General features: G+C 35.4%; 1 protein-coding gene across 5 annotated transcripts in view; it reads left to right on the top strand.

Annotated features, from left to right (window-relative positions):
• Positions 1–20,756, top strand: part of FCHSD2 (FCH and double SH3 domains 2) — a 338,349-nt gene that overhangs the window by 58,608 nt on the left and 258,985 nt on the right. For 4 of the 5 annotated variants that reach the window (XM_077866897.1, XM_077866896.1, XM_077866900.1 and 1 more), the window contains one exon: positions 468–513. The exons of the other annotated variant lie outside the window; for it this stretch is intronic. In XM_077866897.1, the coding sequence (XP_077723023.1) occupies positions 468–513 (46 nt within the window). The remainder of the gene's footprint in view (positions 1–467; positions 514–20,756) is intronic. 5 annotated transcript variants of the gene reach the window in all.

Here is a 20,756-nt window from a genome sequence, read left to right as displayed (position 1 = left end):
CCCCCCAAATTTAATTTTTACTTTGTTTTCTGTAGTTCCCTCTATGTTGGTTAAGTTCAGTAAATATTATTAGTACCTACTGTGCATTAGCCATTGTCCTAAAAGTAGCTGGCATATATAGCTTTTACTGTGTGTTAGATACAGTTTTGAGCACTTTATATATTTTACTTAAGTAAATTTTATACTGTCCCTATCAGGTGGGTACTGTTACTATCCCCATTTTGAGGCACAGAAAAGTCAAGTGATTTGACCAAGGTCATACAGCTAGTACATGGTGGAGGCTGGATTTGAATGTAGATTTTCTGTTTTCAGAGTCTTTTGTCAGCAGTACTCCGAAGAACATAAGTGAATAAAATATTGTCCTTTTCCTGAACACAGCTTACCAGGTAGTATCTGAGGATGTGTTTGTAAATTTACATAAAATTATTATTATACTTCTGGTAATGAATTTTTATTTGTGCTTTTAGGACATTCAGTCAGAAGAAGGCTGCCATTGAAAGAGAGTATGCACAGGTAAGCTTGGAAATTGAGTTGGCCATTCTAGGTATACTTCTTCTTTGACTTTAAGGCAGATATGGTCATTGGAGAAAAACTTTGTTATTCGTGCATCCTGTTTTCCTTCTTATTTCTGGCTATCTCAGTTTGATCCTCCCTTTACTCCATTTGGATCTCTAGATTAGGAGGTAAGTTGCTCCTTACTACAGTGAAGGTTATGTACCTTTGGAAAGAAGATAATATTTATAGTATTTGTAAAGTATTTACAAGTGTAAATAATAATACATATATTTTATAAAGTATAGATACTTGACCCTTGAACATCATGGGTTTGAATTGCATGGGTCTGCTTAAATGTGTTTTTTTTTAATGAATTTATGTACAGTACTGTAAATGTATTTCCTCATCCTCATAATTTTCTTACTAATATTTTCTTTTCTCTAGATTACTTTATTATAAAGATACAATATATAATACATACAACATATGTGTTAATTTACTATGTTATTAGTAAATCTTCTGGTCAACGGTAGGTTATTAATAGTTAAATTTTTAGGAAGTCAAAGTTGTATGTGTATTTTTTATTATATTGGGGGTTGGCACCCCATAATCTCCACATTTTTCAAGGGTCAGCTGTATATTCATTCTCTTATATATCCTATGCTCTCTAATCTTATGGAAGGTTAATTTCATTTTGTCCAGTCAGGCATTTATTTCTCTTTAGGTCTCTGTTGATAAAGAATAGTGTACTTTCAGGGGATGGCATAGTGCTATTTCTAGGGAAATTTAAACATTTCCTTCTTTAATTTTAGTTAGAATCTTATTTGCACCCAGGTAACTAAATGTGCCAAGAATAAAATTATGTTGATATATCATTTTGTAGATACGTTAAGAATTAATGACTACCTTTCCTTGTACAAAAACAACGTGACATAATTTGGAAATTTTGGCCCTTGTAAGCAATTACTTCCTTTGTGGGATAGAATTCTAAAACTGATCTCTTCCCACTCCCAAAATTATAAATGTAGTATTTGAAACAGAATTTAAAAATACAGGAAAGCATTAGAAGGAAATGCTGTACATGGTAACTACTGTTGCTGCTGCTACTGCTTCTATTCTTAATATAAATAGTGAAATTAGGACATGATTTTTTTGTGCTTTGTCAGGTCTTGATTTTAGTTTTATTCTGATTTCACTGTAGTTAACAAGGTGACTGTATTTTATTTGGTATTCTTAGAAGATAATTATTTCTTGAAAGCTATATAGACTCATTAATTCACTCATTAGTTATTGAGTGCTTATTAATCAGGTACTTTACATAATGAATTACTGTCAGTTCTAATAATTAGTGTTGAACCTTATTCTATGCAAATATACTAAATACTAGTAATGATAGCTAAAATTGAATTGAATTCTTGTACCAGGCACCTTGCTGATTATTTTACATACATTATCTGTTTTAACCCTCTCAGTAAACCTGTGAAATAGGGACAGATATTATGCCTTTTACAGATGTGTTTCCACCGGGATCAAAGTATATAGGATCTGCTCTTAAAATTTATGAAGTGAAAATTTTTGTATTTAAAGTTTTAATAATCAAAGCTAAATAGACTCATTGCCCTATTTAGGGCAAGTTCATGATTAAAAATATAAGACAGGGGATCCCTGGGTGGCGCAGCGGTTTGGCGCCTGCCTTTGGCCCAGGGCGCGATCCTGGAGACCCAGGATCGAATCCCACATCGGGCTCCCGGTGCATGGAGCCTGCTTCTCCCTCTGCCTGTGTCTCTGCCTCTCTCTCTCTCTGTGACTATCATAAATAAATAAAAATAAAAAAAAATTAAAAAAAAATAAGACAGTACCTTAAATTGCATGAAAATTAGCAGTCCTTTGTCCCAATTGCAATCACAATCCTCAGAGAAAAGATTAAAAGTAGATGACTCTCTTGGTTCTCCTGATGATCGTTTCCAATGTGCTTGTAACTGATTCATGATTTGTCAACTCTAGACATTATTGCTCGATTACTTCTTATAGTAAATGAGAAATTAGCTTCCTAAGCCATTCCTTTTTGGCCTACTCTTTCCAGTATAATTTGGCGCTATTTTAGTGCCTTTGTTTACTTTTCTAATTCTGAATGATGTATTTAGACTTCTATCTCTTGTTCTATTAAGTGCATATCTATCTATCTATATATATGTATATACATATATATATATATATATATGTGTGTGTGTGTTTAAAGATTTTATTTATTTATTTATGAGAATACACAGAGAGGAGAGAGAGAGAGAGAGGCAGAGACACACGCAGAGGGAGAAGCAGGCTCCATGAAGGGTGCCTGATGTGGGACTCGATCCTGGGTCTCCAGGATCACGCCCTGAGCTGTAGGCGGCGCTAAACCGCTGAGCCACCGGGGCTGCCCCGTGTGTGTGTGTGTGTGTGTGTGTGTGTGTGTGTGTGTGTTTTAGGTGTGTTTGTGTTTTTTAACATTTATATTGTTTGTGTGTAAATATATGTATTTTTGTGTTCATATAGGTATATAGTGCAGTGGAATTGCATTTTACAGAGCAGTCTAATTTATTCTTGAAAAATTTCTTTAAATGTGTTTTAAGTAAGTTATACTTGGTTTTGTTTATACAATTCTATAGAATGTATAAACTGTATAAGGTACTAATGTATATTTTAAGATTTCATAGAATAATAATATTCGGAAATTACAGCGTTCCAGTGTCTCTCTGCTTGAGACAATTGAGCACAATTATGGAGAGTCAGTGTGCTGATTCTTCTTGTTATTTGTCATATTTGCTTTTTAGGTGATTTTTCTCAGTTCTTCTTGCTCTTCAATATTTTTCCAATTACTTTTTCAATTTATTTCTGATGATATAAACAGACAAAGCTATCTCTGTATTCTTCTTTAGCTGCCTCAACAATGTTTTTGCTGCCTGTCAGTAGTGGAGAAACCCTTCAGATGACTGATACTTTATCTGTGGATTTTGCCAGTATGCACTAATGTCAGGCTTATTATTTGCATTTGCTGTCTGAGGACATACCCTCATTGGTGATGAGGTGTGATCAGAGAGGAGAGCTGAACTATTTAAATTATTTCTTTTTCTTTCCTTCTTTTGGTCAGTATAGGGTTGAAATTTTGGGGGTAGATTTTAAAAAATGAAATGGGGTGTCTGGCTGGCATAGTAGGTAGAGCATGTGACTTGATCTTGGGTTTGTGAGTTCAAGCCCCATGTTGGGTGTAGAGGTTAAAAGAAAAAGATTGAGAAATTGAGATACAATATATATATAGTAAGATGGACAACTCTTGAGTATATTGTGATAAATTTTTATGAAGTGAACACAGTCACATAGCTACTTTTCAGATTAAGATGCAGAACATTACCAGGGTCTGAGAAGCAGTTATTACTCCTACCTTCCTGTGGTAACCAGTATACTGATTCTTATCATAGTAGTTACCTTTGGATTGTTTAGTGTTTTTGAATTTTAATTAAATGGTATTATATACTGTCTACTCTTCTGTGTCTGATTTCTTTTGTTCACCATTAAATTTTGAGCTTCATATATGTTGCATTGTAGGAATAGCTTGTTCTTTTTCATTACTGTATAGTATTCACTGAATGAAAACATATCCAAAATTTGTTTTCCACTTCACTGATGATTAAAATTTCAGTTGCTTCCAGTTTTTGGGTGATTTTGATTGTTGCTTCTAAGGAAAACTGTTGTACATGTGTTTTGATGGACATATGGATGCATTTCTGTTAGGTATACACCTGGGAGTAGTGCTGCTGGGTCACTGGGTATATATGTATGTTAGTACTTTAATAGTTATACCTGGTTTTCTAAAGTGATTATGGCAGTTTACATGCTTAACAGCAATATATTAGAGTTCCAGTTGCTTCACATCTTTGCCAATACTTGGTATTGTCTAACATGAAAAAGTGACATTCTAATGAATGTATATTAATATTCTATTTTCTTTTTAATAAGCTGTTTAAAAATTGATGTATAACGTATGTAGAGAAAAGTGTATAGATCCTAAATACAGCTCCATGAATTTTCAAAGGGAACATACCATATAACTAGTGTCCAGGTCAAGAAACAGAACATTAGGGCAGCTCTTGTGGCTCAGCGGTTTAGCGCTGCCTTCATCCCAGGTGGGATCCTGGAGACCTGGGATCGAGTCCCATGTCGGGCTCCCTGGCTGGAGCCTGCTTCTTCCTCTGCCTGTGTCTCTGCCTCTCTCTCTCTCTCTCTCTCTATGTCTCTCATGCATAAATAAATTAAATCTTAAAACAAAACAAAACAGAACATTAACACCACCCCAAAAATCCCTCTGCACTCCCCCACCCTTTACTGCTCTCACTCTTACACAAGTTTCACTATACTGACTTTTTTCTTAAACAACCTTAGGAGTACCTGGCTGGCTCAGATGGTAGAATGTATGACTCCAGATCTTGGGGTTGTTGGTTCAAGCTCCATGCTGGCTATAAAGATTACTGAAAAATAAAATCTTAAAAAAAAAAAAAAGCCTTATTGAGTTATATACCTGTGAAACTATCCTCACAATCAGGATAAGAACATATGTATAGCCACCCAAAGTTTTTTCATGTCTCATTATAATCCCTCCCTTTCACTCACTCCTCAGTGATTGTCTTTTCCCCATTATTACTCAGGCAATCACTAATCTACTTATCACTATAGATTAGTTTGCATTGTTTAGAATTTTAGTTCTATATAAATAGAATTATTCGCTGTGTACTCTTTTTTTTGTATGGCTTCTTTCATCAGCAGAATTATTTTACATTTTATGTTGTGTGTATTGATGTTCATTTCTTTTTCTTTTGCTGAGTAGTATTCTATTGTATGGGTATACCACAATTTGTTTATCCATTCACCACTTGATGAACATTTAAGTTTCTATTTTTAGATATTATAAATAAAGCTGCTTTGAACATTTTTGTGTGGACAGATGGTTTTATTTCTCTTGGATAAATACATAGGAGTGGAATGGCTGGATCTTCTTAAGTAACTGCCAAATTATTTTGTAAAGAAGTTGTACATTTTACATTCTACCAACAGATATGAGAGTATCTGTTCTATATTCTCCCCAAGACTGAATATTGTCTTTTCAGTTTCAGATACTGTTTTTTTTTTTAAAAGATTTTATTTATTTATGATAGGGAAAGAGAGAGAGAGGCAGAGACACAGGCAGGGGGAGAAGCAGGCTCCATGCAGGGAGCCTGACGCGGAACTTGATCCCGGGACTCCAGGATCGTGCGCTGGGCCAAAGGCAGGCGCCAAACTGCTGAGCCACCCAGGGATCCCCCAGTTTCAGATTTGTAATAGGTTCACAATGGTATTCACTGTGGTTTTAATTTACATTTACCAAATAGTTAATGATGTTAAACATTATTTTCATGTGTTTATTTGCTGTTGGTACATAGTCTTTGGTGACGTGTTCAAATGTTTTGCCAATTAAAAAAAGTTATTTATTTTCTTATTTTATTGTTTTAATGATTTTATTTATTTATTTGAGAGAAAGAGTAAGTGAGAGGGAAAGCATCGAATGGGGAAGGGTCAGAGGGAGAAACAGACTCCCCGTTGAGCAGGAAGCCTGATGTGGGGCCCCATCCTGGGACTCTGGGATCACGACCTCAGCCGAAGGCAGGTACTTGACCTACTGAGGCACTGGCACCTGTGTTTTCTTATTTATTTATTTATTTATTTTTTTTTTTTTTTTAAATTTTTTTTTTATTTATTTACGATAGTCAGAGAAAGAGAGAGAGAGGCAGAGACATAGGCAGAGGGAGAAGCAGGCTCCATGCAGGGAGCCCGACGTGGGATTCGATCCCGGGTCTCCAGGATCGCGCCCTGGGCCAAAGGCAGGCGCCAAACCTCTGCGCCACCCAGGGATCCCTGTTTTCTTATTTAAAAAAAATTTATTTTGAAAAGTTTTCAAGCATATATGAAAGTAGGAATTAGAACAGTGAATTCTTTTTTTAAAAAATATTTTGTTTATTGATTCATGAGAGACATACAGAGAGAGGCACAGACATAGGCAGAGGAAGAAATAGGCTCCCTGTAGCAAGCCTGATGTGGGACTCAGTCCCAGGACCCCAGGACTACAACCTGAGCCAAAGGTAGCTGCTCAACCATTGAACCACCCAGGTGCCTCAGAACAGTGAATTCTTACTAGCTGTCACCTCTTATTAGCCTCAACTTATACCAGTACATTACTAAATTTCATTTATAGCTTCCTGCTTCCTTTTCCTTACTAATTCCTTTTTAAAAATACTTTTGAGAGGCATAACTTATGTATCCTTAAATATCATCCATTTATGGGATGCCTAGGTGGCTCTGTGGTTGAGCATCTGCCTTTGGCTCGGGGCGTGACCCCTGGGTCCTGGGATTGAGTTCCACATTGGGCTCCCTGCAGGAGCCTGCTTTTCCCTCTGCCTGTCTCTGCCTCGCTCTCTCTCTGTCCCTTATGAATAAATAAATGAAACCTTTTAAAAATCTATATCATCCATTTATAATGGATAATTAAATTTTTTTTTGCAAACTTAGAGATTTATGCAACCTTTAGTATAGTTTAGCTTTAGAATATTTATATTAATACAGTGAGTTTTCTGTACTTGTTTGCAGTTAATCTTTGTTGCCTAAGGAACCATCAGGTTTATGTCTCTATAAATTTGCCTTTTCTGGACATGTCATAAAAATTTAGTCTTACAATATATAGTCTTGTTTGGCTTTCACTTAGCAAATGTATTTGAAGTACATGCATATTCTATGATGTATCAGTAACCCATTCTTTTTATTGGTGAGTAATATTCCATGGTATGGATACACACACACACACACACTACATTTTGTTTAGCCATTCACTAATTGATGGATACTTGGATTGTTTCCAGTTTCGGCTATTATGTATAGTGCTGCTATAGATATTCACATAGTAGTTAGTCATTGTTTGGACCTATATTTTCATATTCTTGAATATATACCTAGGACTGGAATTCAAGGTCATTTGGTAAGTTTATTTTTAGCTTTTAAAGAAATGGTTAAACTGTTTTCCATATTGGCTGTACAATTTTGCATTCTCATCAGCAGTATATGAGGGTTCTAGTTCTCCATGTCCTTGCCAATACTTGTCATTGTCTTTCTGATTATAGTCATTATCATGGCTGTAATCATTATACCATTGTGAACATTCTTGTATGTGTGTTTTGGTGAATATGAGTGTTGTCTGTTGGGTATATACATACCTAAGGAGTGGATTTGCTGTGTCATAGGGTACGTGTTCTTTAGCTTTAGAAGATTTTTGAAATGGTTTTCTTAAGTGATTATGGTAATTTACACTACTAATAGTTATGAATGAGAGTTGTAGTTGATTTAAAACCTTGGTTTTGGGACGCCTGCGTGGCTCAGTGGTTGAGTGTCTGCCTTTGGCTCAGGGCGTGATCCCGGAGTACCATGATCAAGTCCCACATCAGGCTTCCTCCATGGAGCCTGCTTCTCCCTCTGCTAGGTCTCTGCCTCTCTCGCTATGTCTTTCATGAATGAATAAATAAAATCTCTGCCTCTCTCGCTATGTCTTTCATGAATGAATAAATAAAATCTTTTTAAAAAAGCAAAACGAAACAAAAAAACCTTGGTTTTGTCTGTTTCTTTTTAGCCTTTCTGGTGAGTGTATAGTGGTAAAGAATTGTGGTTTTGATTAGCATTTTCCTAATGACTAATGAAGTTGAGGAACTTTTCTTTTTTTTTTTTTAATTTTTATTTATTTATGATAGTCACACAGAGAGAAAGAGAGAGAGGCAGAGACACAGGCAGAGGGAGAAGCAGGCTCCATGCACCGGTAGCCCGATGTGGGATTCGATCCCTGGTCTCCAGGATCACGCCCTGGGCCAAAGGCAGGTGCCAAACCGCTGTGCCACCCAGGGATCCCCTGAGGAACTTTTCATATGTTGATTGGGTATGTGGATATCTTGTTTGTGAAGTACCTGTTGAAGTTTCTGGTTAGTCTTTTTCTTATTGATTTATAGTGTTTCTTTATATATTCTGGATTGGAATCCTTTATCAGATGTATTACAGATACCTCTTCAGTCTAATGCAGAAATGTCATGTTTTGTGGCTTGCCTTTCTGTTAATAATTTGTTCTGATGAAAAGAAGTTCCTAAAAAAAAAAAAAAAAAAAAAAGAAAGAAAAGAAGTTCCTAATTTTAATGAAATCTAATTTGTTTTCTTGTATAATCAGTGTATTTTATGTCCTGTTTAAGAATTCATTGCTACCTTAAGGTCTACCTAAGATGTGATGTAATGTTCTAGAATTTTTATTGTTTAGCCCTACACATTTAGTTCGACAGCCTATATGAAGTAAGCTTCTGTGTATGGTGTGAGATTAGGGTCAACATTTAATTTTCTATGTAGATAACAGTTGAGGCAGAACCATATGTTGAAAAGTCTGTCCCCCCTACTCCCACACTGTATAGAAGTGATATTTTGTTGTAACGTAGGTAGCTGTGTATGTATAAGTCTATTTCTGGACTTCTGTTCCACTAATGTATTTTTTGAAATCTTTTTGCCCATATTGCAGTTTTAATTACTATAATTTTACAGTAAACCTTGATAGCTGGTAGTATCAGAGTCTTCACTATTCTTGGCCCTTTATATTTCCATATACATCTTAGAATCAGTTTGTCCATTTCTCCAACATGCTGGCTGGGGTTTTCATTGTGCATGCTTTGAATCCTTAGGTCAGTTTGAGCAGAATTGACTTCTTAACAATATTAACTCTTCTAAACTATTTCTATTTAATTTTTCTTCATTATTCTCAGTTTCCCCAGTATTTTAAATATGTTATCTAGTTGATCAGAATCTCTGTCTTCTTGGCAACCTCTTTTGTTTTTTTTAAAGACTTTATTTATTCATAGAGACAGAGAGAGAGAGGCAGAGACACAGGCAGAGGGAGAAGCAGGCATCATACAGAGAGCCTGATGTGGGACTTGATCCAGGGTCTCCAGGATCATGCCCCAGGCTGCAGGCAGCGCTAAACCGCTGCGCCACCGGGGCTGCACTGGGGCTGCCCTTCTTGGCGACCTCTTGCCTGGAGTCTGTACCCTCTTGTTTCAGCCCACATTTCTCTGTGTTACTGTATAGCTTTTATTTGAGTATGTTTTTATTTCTTTCTTGTTTTGGATTCATTGATTCTTGGTCCTGTTTTTCTTCTTAAATTAATAAAGAAATTAGTTTACTCTGCCATTTATTTTGAAACATTTCATACAATGATTTCCTAAAAAGGTATTATATTTATTATTTCACTGTAATTTAACATAATTTTGTAAAGAACAGCTCGAGCACACAGAAACTGTAATACAATCCCTGATACGATTTTTTAAAAAAGATTTTATATATTCATGAGAGACACAGAGAGAGAGAGGCAGAGACATAGGCAGAGAGAGAAGCAGGCTCCCTGTAGGGAACCCAATGTAGGACTCGATCCTGGGACTCCACGATCATGCCCCGGGCTGAAGGCAGATGCTCAGCTGCTGAGCCACCCAGGTGTACCCCGCCCCCGGTATGATTTTAAAGACCTGCACAATTTCTTTCATATGGATATATCCTAAATTAAATATATTTTTATAGAAGATTCTGGAAATCAAGTAGAAAAAATTTGTCTCCCCCCATCTTGTAGTGATTGCTATAATTAATTAATGTTCTATCATATAACTTTATAGTTTTTTTTAATGAACATGTATACAATTACATATATTGAATGAGTTTATTTAAAATATATAAATTGTTTTGTTCAGGGTATTTTCTCTTTAGTAACCAATAACAGTGAACATCTTTCTTTCTATATCATTGTTGAAATAAGTGCATTTTATAATTTGGAAGTCATATTTCATTTATTTGGCATAACATTTATTTAACATTTTATTATTTAACATTCATTTTTTTCTAGTTTTACTTTTTTTGATATGAACAATGTTATATTGAACACATTCAGCTGTGATTATTTTCTTGCAACAGTTCCTCTAAATGAAGTTTCTGGGTCAGAAGTTATGTGCATTTTTAGGGCATTAGTGATCTACATGTGCTGCAAAACATAGTTATTTATATTCCTAGCAGCAGTATATAAGAGTGTCTGTTTTCTATGTTACTGCTACTATTAGAGGACATAATGATAAATATTTTGGGGTACGTTTTTTGGGAGAAATTTGGTATTTTTGTTCAAACAACAACAAAAATACTAATTAAACTGTGTGACGGGGATCCCTGGGTGGCGAAGCGGTTTGGCGCCTGCCTTTGGCCCAGGGCGCGATCCTGGAGACCCGGGATCGAATCCCACGTCGGGCTCCCGGTGCATGGAGCCTGGTTCTCCCTCTGCCTGTGTCTCTGCCTCATTCTCTCTCTCTCTCTCTGTGACTATCACAAATAAATAAAAAAATAAAAATAAAAAAAATAAACTGTGTGACGCTGTGCTTTATCATTTGCGTATAGTTTTTGAAAGAATTCTTCAGTATTAATTAGAAGTGATACTTTAAAATACCTATTCTTTGGCCATATTTTAAAAGGGAAATATAAGTATAATAGATTGAGAAAGGTATTTCTAAAATGTTTTCTTGCTCAAAGTCTGACTGTTCTGAATAACTTTTAGAACCAGAGCCATTAATTTACCCATTTTTCCATACTATATTACCTGTATACCACTTAGTATATTAAGTTATGTAGCATTTCTTAACAATATCGTAGTGATGTCTCCAGTAATTTCCCCCGTTACCTCCAAATTTTCATGCAGGAAATGTCTTGATCTTAGTAGACAGTGTCAGTGAAGGTTTATTCATGAGAGACATAGAGGCAGAGGAAGAAGCAGAGGAAGAAGCAGACTCCACAGAGGGAGCCCGATGTGGGACTTGATCCTGGACTCCAGGGTCATGCCCTGGTCGGAAGGCAGGTGCTAAACTGCTGAGCCACCCAAGCATCCCGCAGTTGTCTCTTCAAGCCAACAGACCACCAGCTTCTTATGCATGCTGACAGCAGTTGTGAGATGTTACCAATGGTTAGATATACCCAGATTCAGAGGTCTTAAAATGTTTTAAAAAATATATATCTTAATAGAATTGATTAGCTTTCTTCTTTTTTTTTCAGGCTATATAGATTTCATTGAAGAAAAGTTGAGATGTGGAAGGGGACATTAAGAAAGGATACTTCTAATGGCTTTTTTCTTTCATAGACTGAGGAATATGTTGCAAAATAAAATATTGCTAACGTTACATATATTACATATAATGCATTAACTTTGGGCTGTTGTCTTTTGGTATTTTTGCAGTGGTATGAGAATGAATATCTAATTGCTTTATTTGTATTTATTACTATAGTCACTGACTACATATTTTTCATATTTTGATGATGCTAGAAAAATCACTTCTTTTTTTTTTCCCCTTCATTTTTGAAAGAATGATGATCATTTTCCCCTCCCTTCTTTTCAGGTTAGTCAGATATACTAATAAATAGGAAATTGCTTTCCAATCTATGTGTACCTGTATAAGATGGTCTTTATTGTTTTTACTGTCTTAGTTTTACTTATCTCTAAATTGTTGTAATCTAGCTTTGTTAGATAATGGATTTCCCAAGTAGAGAGTGATTAATTAAATTTGTGGACTTTTGCATGTATTATCAGATATTCCAAGTCCTGTGTGTCTGGAAAATAGTATGAGGAGGTAAAGTAGTGGGAGGATCTTCTTGCCTATGGGGAGCATTGTAAAAATTCTCCCACTATGAGAACATTTACTGTTTCATTAGGTTAACTACTTATTTTTTTTTTATGCCAGAATTTTTAAAAAATATATCTCTTAAAGTCTTTAAAATCCTTTTTAAGTCTTTAAAAATGGAACAAAAAAAATAAAAATGGAACAGTAACTCAGATTTTCATAGAAATTCATGTAGGAGGATCAGCTTTATTGAAATTTGCATTATAATACACATTATCTAAAATGTATCTACAACAATCAATTAAGTTACTATGTTTTTTTAAAATTTTTTTTATTTTTTTAATTTTTATTTATTTATGATAGTCACAGAGAGAGAGAGAGAGAGGCAGAGACATAGGCAGAGGGAGAAGCAGGCGCCATGCACCGGGAGCCTGATGTGGGATTCGATCCCGGGTCTCCAGGATCGCGCCCTGGGCCAAAGGCAGGCGCCAAACCGCTGCGCCACCCAGGATCCCTTAAGTTACTATGTTAAGCTGTAAAAGATTTACAAAATGAAATTTTCATTGTATTAACCAGCTTTAGATTTTGGGATTTTTTTACTGAATTGAACTGGCATATGAAGAAGGGCTTCTGGGTGGCTCATTTGGTTAAGTCTCCAACTTTGGCTTGGGTCCTGATCCTCAGGGTCCTGGGATTGAGCCCCGAATAGGGCTCCTGGCTTGGTGGGGTGTCTGCTTGTCCCTCTCCCTCTGCTGTCCCTTCACTTGGGCGCATGCCTCTCTCTTTCTTTCTCAAATAAATAAATAAAATCTTAAAAAGAAATATAAAGAAATATATTGACCTAATGACTTTTTTTCCTCATATTTTATTTGGAAAAACTGCAAATCAGCAGAAATGCTGAAAGAATAATACACTGAAGAATGAATAGTATTTAAAAAAAGAAATAGTATTAATTGCCTCTATATTAACTAGTTAATAACATTTAGCTATATTAATACTGTGTCGATACACAATTTTTTCTAAGCTGTATTGTTTGAAAGTAAGCTGCAGTCATACTTCTACATACTTTGCATCTTTTAAAACTTTTTTTAATTTTTTTTACTTTGCATCTTTTAAGAACATTTCCCAAAATAATTATGTTATTATCATACCCAAGATAATGAATAATACTTCTGTAATATCTAATATGTAGTTTATATTCAGATTTCTTCATTTATTCTTGAAATGTCTGTAAGCTGTTTTCCCAAGATCCAATTAAGGTTTGCACATTGTATTTGGTGGATAATGTCTCTTGATTTTATTTAGAATATTTCCTCCACCTTTTTTGTTTTTCATGACAATTGACTTTTTTGATAGGTCTGGTCATTCGTATTGTAGAATGCTTTGGAATTTTTCATTTTTTTCCTTCATAATTAGATTTCTGTCAAATATGATTTGACAGGTTTATAAGACAGGCCTAATAAGAGTTTGTAGTTTGTTTTGGTGACCTGGATAGATTAGAACACAACATCACTGATATTGCTGATTTTTAAGCCTGATTGAATCTCTAATGATAGTAGATTTTTATCATATATGTAATTGTCTCAAGCCATGTCTGTATTTTTTTTCTATGTGACATACTTCTCTAAAAAAATGAAGTTTTGTTAAATTCAAGTTTTGGCAAGGCATAATTGGAGAAAGATCAAACATCTGAGGATTTAATTTTAACTTACACATTTCAGATTAAGCACTATTATAAAAGCTAATATATGTTCATAACCGTTACATTTAGGCACATTTAACAATCAACTGAGGGGATCCCTGGATGGCTGAGCGGTTTAGTGCCTGCCTTTGGCCCAGTGTGTGGTCCTGGAGTCCCAGGATCGAGTCCCACATCAGGCTCCCTGCATGGAGCCTGCTTCTTTCTCTGCCTGTGTCTCTGCCTCTCTCTCTCTCTCTGTGTCTCTCATGAATAAATAAATAAAATCTTTAAAAATAAATAAAAATCAACTGAAAATTAGAGCATTTGGCCTTATTGTAGGAATTTCCTTTAGAGAATCTGTTGGATGTTAAATTGAAAGTATGTGTAACATCTTAATTACCAACTGTCTAATGGTAGCGTTTCGTAATGACACTAGTGTAGGCTCCCATAGCTTTTGCTATTATTTGTCATTGGTACATCATCTAAATCATCAAGAGTATCTAAATACCTCAAAAAGAAATGGAATTGCAGTTTATATGAGCACTTAATCTCCTCTGTCCGTTTTACCAGTGTTAAAACAGCCTTTAAAAATATGGAATTGGTTTTAATATTTTAGTCTGGTGGTTCACCTCTGTCAGAAGCTCATTCTTGTGAATATTGATGTTTCCTTAGTTAAACCATAAGATGAATGAGAATCTGTGCTTTAGAAGTATTTATTACTAAATTTAATTTTTTAATAAAGAACTGTTTCTAAATTAAAAGTTCATTTTGAGATGTATCAGTTTCTATGTGTTGAGAAATATCTATGGAGCCCTCCTCTAGACTTCACGCCCAGTGTGGAGTACTAGATAGATACTATGGCATTGCCCAAAAGAGAAGGAAAAGGCCTAGCACTTAGAGGGCTTAGATTCTATGGTTGTGTGTTATCTTCCAATTAAATATATTAACTTCTTTTCCTTCAGAGAAACTGATGTGGTATTATAGTCAATTGGAAAAGAATGACCTTTATAGAATTATTACTAGTAGTGTACTGTTGTCAGTCTCTCTGCAAAGGATTGATTGACCAAAAAGGTTGAGTATTATTTGTGAAATTTAGATAGCACACAGATGAGCCATCCCGATAGAGAAATATTATAAAGGAAAATAATTCAAGTGGATTGATCATATGACAGCCATTTGTAAAACAGTACCTGAAGCACATACAAAGTAAACTTGTAATATAGTTTTAGGGGAATGTTAGAAGAAAGAAAGAAAATAATATTGCATAGCCTTATTTACGCTTGAAGGGATTTGAGCCCTGAACTTTTTCAAGTTCCTTGGGATTTTCAATTTCCTACAAGAGTATTAATGTTTTATTTTTAAGCATGGTTTGTGAAATTCACTTTTTAATTCTCCAGAAATAACAGATGTGTTGCATATCTATTTATACAAACAGAATAAATGAATCTCTGAAAACACAGAAGCCCATGTAGGAGTCATTAAACAACCTTAAATATTAGGGTAAAATAAAGTCTGGCTTTTGACTGCAGTTCGCTAACCACTTGAGGTGTTGGTAAAATCATTTGCAATACTCAAACTGAAATTGCTAACAGCAAGTTCTGTGTTTTAATTTACTTCCTGTAGTCTTTGGCAGAATGCTGCTAGTAAAAGGAGGATACAAAAGGTTACTGTGGCTAGAGAGAAAAAGCAGGAAAAGATTGTGGACTTTAAGGGCGGCTCCTTGCTTGAGGACAAACACGGAGCAAATATGGACGCCCTGTTTGCCCCTAAAGTTTTTGCTATTTTCATTTTTTTGAAGAAATAAACTTATGAAGAGGAGTTGGGTATACTACTCAAAAAGTTAGTGTATCTGGTGGAGTTCTTTTTTGGTAAATTTCATCAGCACAGAAGTTTAAAATGTAACTTAATTTAGCTGTGTGCTTTCTAGCCATTGCTATTAACAGAAGCATTGGCAAAATTATTTGAAATGGTGGATTAGGTTTTCATTCTGCCAGCCTCTTCCTGTAGAACAAAGAGGAAAACTATCTTGAAAGAAGATTGTTATTTTCTGTGTTTATGTTGATTCTTATTTTTAAATTTTATTTATTTTAGTTTTTGAGTTTCTTAGCTTGCAACTCTTGGTAAGAAAACATTTGGGGAGAAGAGCAGATGAATTTTTTTCTCAAAATACTTGATAGAGTTTGATTTTCAATGTTTTATTTTAATTAATTAAAATATTTTTCAGACGGAGAGAGAGGGAGGTGTGGAGGGACAGAGAGAGAAGGGAGAGAGAATCCTAGGCAGACTTCACGCCCATCGTGGAACCACCTGGCTCGATTTCATGGCTCTGAGATCATGACGTGAGCCAAAATCAAGAGTCAGATGCTTAACTGACTGAGTCACCCAACCTCCTTTGATTTTTAAAGTTTCAAGAACAAATTCTGTTTGCTAGTATTTTGTTCAGGATTTTGCATTCATGTTCATAAAGGATATTGGTCTTTAGTTTTCTTTCTTGTAGTGTCTTTGTCTGGCTTTGGTATCAGGGTATTGGGCATCATAGAATGGGTTAGGAAGTGTTTCCTCCCCTTCAAGTATTTGGAGAAGTTTGAGAAGGATTGGTATTATTAGTTCTTTGTTAAATGTTTGATAAAATTCACCAGGGAGGCTATCAAGTTCTAGGGCTTTTCTTTATTTGGAGATTTTTTCTTTTTTTAAAAATTACTGATTCAATCTCATTATTAGTTATAGTTCTATTCAGATTTTCTATTTCTTTGCAATTTAGTCTCGGTAGGTTTTATATGTCTAGGAATTTGTCCATTTCATTTAGATTTTCTAATGACATACAGTTGTTCATAGCACTTTCTTATAATCCTTTTTATTTCTGTGGAATTCCCACTTCCATTTATGATTTTGGTAATTAGAGTCTTCACTTTTTTTTTTCTAAGTCCATCTAGTTTAAGGTTTGTTAATTTTGTTGATCTTTCTGAAGAATGAACTTTTGGTTTCATTGATTTCCTCTATTTTTCTATTCACTATTTCACATATCTCCCTGCTCTAATCTTTATTATTTCCTTCCTTCTGCTAGCTTTGGGTTTGGTTTGCTCTTCTTTTTCTAGTTCCTTATGTTCTAAAGTTACGTTGTTGATTTGAGATCTTTCTTGCTCTTTATAGCTGTAAATTTTCTATTTGGCACTGCTTTTGCCATGTCCCATGATTTTTGGTGTGTTGTGTTTTCATTTTCATTAATCTCTAGGTAGTTTGCAGTTTTCTTTGTTATTTCTTCTTTCAGCTAGTGGTTGTTTAATAGTGTATTGTTTCATATACACAATTTTGTGAATTTTTCACTCTTCCTTTTTTTTAAAAGATTTTTACTTATTTATTCATGACAGACAGAGAGAGACACACACACAGACACAGGCAGAGGGAGAAGCAGGCTCCATTCCATGCAGGGGGCCTGATGTGGGACTCGATCCCAGGTCTCCAGGATCACAACCTAGGCTGAAGGCGGCGCTAAACCGCTGAGCCAACCGGGCTGCCCATCTTTTCCTTTTTTATTGATTTCTAACTTTATTCCATTGTTCACAGAGAAGATACTTTGTATATCTATTTTTAAAAATCTCTTGAGTCTTAAATTACGGTCTAATGTATGATTTATCTTAGAAAATGTCCCATGTGCACTTGAGAATAATGTGTATTCTGTTGTTGAGTAGAGTGTTCTGTTTATGTCAGATCTAATTTTGTTGTGTAAGCCTTCTCTATATCCTCATAATCTGTCTGGTTCTGTTTATTATTGTGAATGGAATATTGAAGTCTTTATTATTTGTAGAAGTGTCTGATTCTCCCTTCAGTTCTGTCAGTTATTGCTTCATATATTTTGATGGTCTGTCATTAGGTACATAAACATTTATAATTGCTCCATATTCTCACTGTATTGGAACTTTTATTAATGTGTGATATCTTCTTTGTCTCATGACCTTTCTTGATTTTATTTATTTATTTATTTATTTATTTATTTATTTATTATTTATTTAAATTTTTAAATTTATTTATGATAGTCACAGAGAGAGAGAGAGAGAGGCAGAGACACAGGCAGAGGGAGAAGCAGGCTCCATGCACCGGGAGCCCGATGTGGGATTCGATCCCCGGTCTCCAGGATTGCGCCCTGGGTCAAAGGCAGGCGCTAAACCGCTGCCAGGGTTCCCTATTTATTTATTTTTAAAAAGGTTTTATTTATTTACTCATTACAGATAGAGAGAGAGAGAGAGAGAGAGAAGCACAGACACAGGCAGAGGGAGAAGCAGGCTCCATGCAGGGAGCCTGATGCAGAAATCAATCCCAGGTCTTCAGGATCACACCCTGGGCCGAAGGCAGTGCTAAACCGCTGGGCCACTGGGGCTGCCCCCTTTCTTGATTTAAAATCTATTTTGTGTGATATTAATGTAGCCACCTCTACTTTCTTTTGGTTGCTGTATGGAGTATCATGGTTTCATCCTTTTACACCTGTTTATGTCTTTGGATTTTAAGTGAGTCTTATGTAGATATATGGTTAGAGCATGTGTTTTTACCCATTCTGCCAATCTCTTTTTTTAATTGGTGTTTAATCCATTTACTAAAGTAATTACTGATAAGGAGGGACTTCTTTCTATCGTTGTGCTCTTCGCTTTCTGTGTGCTATGTAGCTTTCTCATCCCTCATTTCTTGCATTGCTATCTTCTTTTGTGTTCAGCTCACTTTTTAAAAAAATTCCTTTCTCATTTCTTTTTATGTATATTCTGTAGTTATTTTGGTTATGGTTACTTAGGGGATTACAGTTGGCATCCTAAAGTTATGACACTCTTATTTGAATTTATACCAATTTAACTTCAGTAACAGAAAAACTACTCTTTTAAGGCTCCATTCTCCCCCTTTTCACTTGTTGATATCCCAGAATGACATCTTTATACATTGTGTGCCCCAAAATATAAACTGGTAACTTAAAAAAAATGTATTAGTTTCTTAAATTATGTGGAAAACAAGATTTGGAGTTACAAAGCAAGTTACACTAACACCTTGCTTATATACTGATCATTTTTTTCTGTTCTCTCTTCTTCTGGGACTCCCATGATGCAAATGTTACTCTGCTTGGTATCCGATAGGTACCTTAGGCTTTATTCACTTTTTTCAGTCTTTTTCTTTCTTTTCATCAGACTTACTGATTTCTCTTGTTCTATATTCAAGTTCATTGATTCTTATGCCTGACTAAATTTGCCATTGAATCCTTCCAGTGAAATTTTCATTTTAGTTATTGCACATTTCAGCTCCAGAATTTGTTTTTGGTTTCTTTTTAGATTTTCTCTCTTTATTGATACTTACATTTTGTTTCCACATTGTTTTCTTAACTTTCTCCACATCTTCCTTTAGTACCTTGAGCTTCTTCAAGATGTTTGTTTTAAAGTCTTTGTGTGCTTTTTTATGGATAGCTTCTGTTGATTTAGTTTTTCCTTTGTTTTTTTTTTTTTAATTTTTATTTATTTATGATAGTCACACACACAGAGAGAGAGAGAGAGAGAGAGAGAGAGCGAGGCAGAGACACAGGCAGAGGGAGAAGCAGGCTCCATGCACCGGGAGCCCGACATGGGATTCGATCCCGGGTCTCCGGGATCGCGCCCTGGGCCAAAGGCAGGCGCCAAACCGCTGCGCCACCCAGGGATCCCTAGTTTTTCCTTTGAAAAAGCCATACTTTCTTTGTATGCCCTGTGATTTTTTTTGATGAACATGAGACATTTTAGTTTGATACTGTGATAACTCAGGACTTCAAAATCTCTCCCTTGCCCAGGGTTTGCTGGTTTTTGGTATTGTTTTTGTTTTTTTGATTGTTGTAGGCTCTTTGTGCTGAGGACCAACCTGAGGGATAAACTTAAGGTCTTACCAAGGTCTTTTTTTGTTTGCTTTTGTTTTTCCTGAGCCCTTTCCCTGTGTATGCATGGTCACTTTCTAATTTTTCCTATATATGTATGTTCTAGTCATGGTAGAGTTATTAATTTGAATTTTCTAGTCTTTAATGTCTAGCTTCTAAAAAGGAAAACAAAAAAATGAAGGTGAGGAAAAGGGTGTAGTTCTTCAAATTTCTTCAAAGTCATTTCAGCTAGAGGTGGAGGGGCTTACAACAGTTGGGGGAGGTACAATAAAATTGTTGCCTGTCTCTTTGTCTCCACCTCTGTGGTCACAAGTAGCAATAGCAATTATAACAAAGATTTCCAATATTTAGAGGCTAGGGTCCTTTTTGTCCACTTTGATTTCTACAAGGCCTGTGTAAGCTGCTCCAGGAACATGTATACAGCTGCCTGCCATGTGTCTGGAGGATGAATAGCTGCTAATCTGCTAAGAGCTGAAATTGACTGAAATTAACCACAATTTACTCTTCCAAGTCTTCCCCTGAAAGTTGCAAGCCTTCAACAGTCTCCAGAATTCCAAAATAGTTACAGCAGACAGTTTCTGGCATAACAGTTATCCTCTAGGTGGGGAGACATATTCCTGGGGCTTCCTATTCCACCATCTTCCCACAATCTTCCTCCTGTTGTCTCCTTTTTAACCTAGAATCTAGTATGTTTCTGACTTTTAACTCTGATTGCAAGTTTGCTTTTTCTGGTCTAGGGAGATCGTTACTTCATTTAATACCCATTTTTGTCTTATTTGTTTTCTCTTTTTATTCTTTTTAAAAAATCTTATATGTGTTTGGAGTGGGATGGGTAGACAATACATGAAAGCATGAATTTTTTATATGATCTTCATTCAGAGTCTTTCTTAGGTAGTATTATGACTTTGGCTCTGTCCTTGTATGGAATATTGTTAATCATTTCTCTGGGAACTGACTAGAATGTATGTATTCCTTCATTACCTTT

Source organism: Canis aureus, chromosome 23, assembly GCF_053574225.1.
Source record: "Canis aureus isolate CA01 chromosome 23, VMU_Caureus_v.1.0, whole genome shotgun sequence".
NCBI classification, from domain to species: Eukaryota; Metazoa; Chordata; class Mammalia; order Carnivora; family Canidae; genus Canis; species Canis aureus.
Note: the sequence above shows the minus strand (reverse complement) of the source record. Positions and strands in the feature narration are given on the sequence as shown.